Here is a 2002-nt window from a genome sequence, read left to right as displayed (position 1 = left end):
AGAGAAGGGAAAGCGAAAGAGGAGGAAGAGAAGAGGAAAGACAGATAGGGAGGGGGGGAGAGAGAGAGAGAGAGAGAAAGTGAGGGAAAGAGAGAAGTAGATTAGACTGAGATTTATTTTGCTTATAAACACGAGAGAGAGAGAGAAAGCAACAAACACTTCAAAATGAAAGATTTTTTTATACAGAAATAAACAGCAGTAGGCCCAGATTAGATTTGTATAAAACAATGAGAATGAGAAAAGAAAACTAAAAGAAACAGATGGAAAAGAAAGACAAAAAAGAAGTAGAGAAAGAAGTGGAAAGAAGGAGAGAGACTGAAAGAAAGAAAAAAGAGGAAAAAAACAGTAAAAAGAAAGAGAAAGACTTACCAAATCTTCCAAATTACTCAGCTGACCGATTCCATCAGGTAAGTTTGTCATGTTGTTGTTATCAATTTGAAGCACGGTCAGGTTCTGTAGTTGTTGTATAGTGTCAGGTAATGTAGTCAACTTGTTGCGACTGTAAGATAACGAGCAATTACTAATTAGTGAACAGACAAGTCTTTCTGCTGATTAAGTGCTATGTTACTGAATTAAACGAGGAGATTTGATGTCGTAGTTCTATGGAATGGTATTTCTCGGCGGTATGACTAGTTTGGCAGTAACAGAGAAGAGATAGCACAGAGACACAAGATCTGGGTGACAGATACACAAGATGTACAACCACAGACGCCAACATCTATGGCACAGGAAGTCGAGACCCACATTACAGGCACATGAGAAACACGACTGAGGCACACAAGACCCATGTCAAAGGCACATGAGCTCCACGTCAAAGGCATATAAGCTCCCTGTCAGAGGCACACAAGCCCCACATCAAAGGTGCATGAGACATGTCAGACACATACAAAATCCATGTTCGACCCTGCCGGAAGCACAAGCTCCATGCCAGAAACATGCAAGATCAACATTTGGGGCAAATGAGACCCATGTCAGAGGCACAGGAGGTCCATGTCAGAGGCACACAGCACCCATGTGACAAGCCAAGAAGATCTCTATAACAGACACTGACATCTGGTTGAAACCCACATCACAGGCACACAAGACCCATGTCAGAGGCACACGAGATCCACAACAGAGACATACGGGACCCATGTCAAAAGCACATGAGCTCCACATCGGAGACACGTCCACCAACTCAACAGACAAACAAGATCTACATCACAGACACACACAACCCCCACATCCCTGACATAGCTTTTATATCACAGATCTATGCTTCAATTACAGAAGCTCGATATCACATATGATAATCTAATTAAAGAACTCTTCTTACCTGAGAACTAGCTTTTGTAATTCAATTAAGTCACCAAGCGTATCGGGCAGAGACTCCAAATTGTTATCATGGACCTTTGAAATATATTCAGGGAGAAACGGCAAAGAAATTAACAAGTTATATATTCAATAGTTAAGATTAGAGACAAAAAAAGATCTATCCTTGTCATCATTTTTAACCCTTTTGATACCAACCCACCTGGGACCACCACCCTTTATTCTGTGGCACAAACTTTGGCTCTCAACCATTCTTTGCCTATGAACTTCTTAGATTTCTATTTTATTACAGCAATTCCTTGACTATTGCGAGTGTTTCATTCCAAAAAACCCAGTGATATGTGAAAATCCACAAAGTAGAAACAGTGCTGGAATTTTATTATATTTTTTAAAAATTATTTTCATAATTTTACTCTTTTACTTGTTTCAGTCATTTGACTGTGGCCATGCTAGAGCACTGCCTTTATAGTCGAGCAAATCGACCCCAGAGCTTATTCTTTGTAAGCACAGTACTTATTCTATCGGTCTCTTTTTGCTGAACTGCTAAGTTACAGGGATGCAAACTCACCAGCATCAGTTGTCAAGCGATGCTGGGGGGGACAAAGACACACACATACATATGTATGTGTGTGTATACATATACAGGTATGTGTGTGCCCTTCCTAACACCAACCACTCTTTCAAACATTCC

General features: G+C 40.5%; 1 protein-coding gene across 1 annotated transcript in view; it reads right to left on the bottom strand.

The window, feature by feature from the left end:
* Window positions 1-2002, bottom strand: part of LOC106879793 (leucine-rich repeat-containing protein 40) — a gene marked incomplete at its 5' end in the record, with an annotated part of 16977 nt that overhangs the window by 13587 nt on the left and 1388 nt on the right. Inside the window, 2 exons of the mRNA XM_052974892.1 lie at window positions 370-499; window positions 1316-1389. Coding sequence (XP_052830852.1) covers window positions 370-499; window positions 1316-1389 — 204 coding nt within the window. The remainder of the gene's footprint in view (window positions 1-369; window positions 500-1315; window positions 1390-2002) is intronic.

The sequence above is a fragment of the Octopus bimaculoides genome, chromosome 19 (genome assembly GCF_001194135.2).
Source record: "Octopus bimaculoides isolate UCB-OBI-ISO-001 chromosome 19, ASM119413v2, whole genome shotgun sequence".
NCBI lineage: Eukaryota > Metazoa > Mollusca > Cephalopoda > Octopoda > Octopodidae > Octopus > Octopus bimaculoides.
This window is presented reverse-complemented; position numbering and strand designations above follow the sequence as displayed.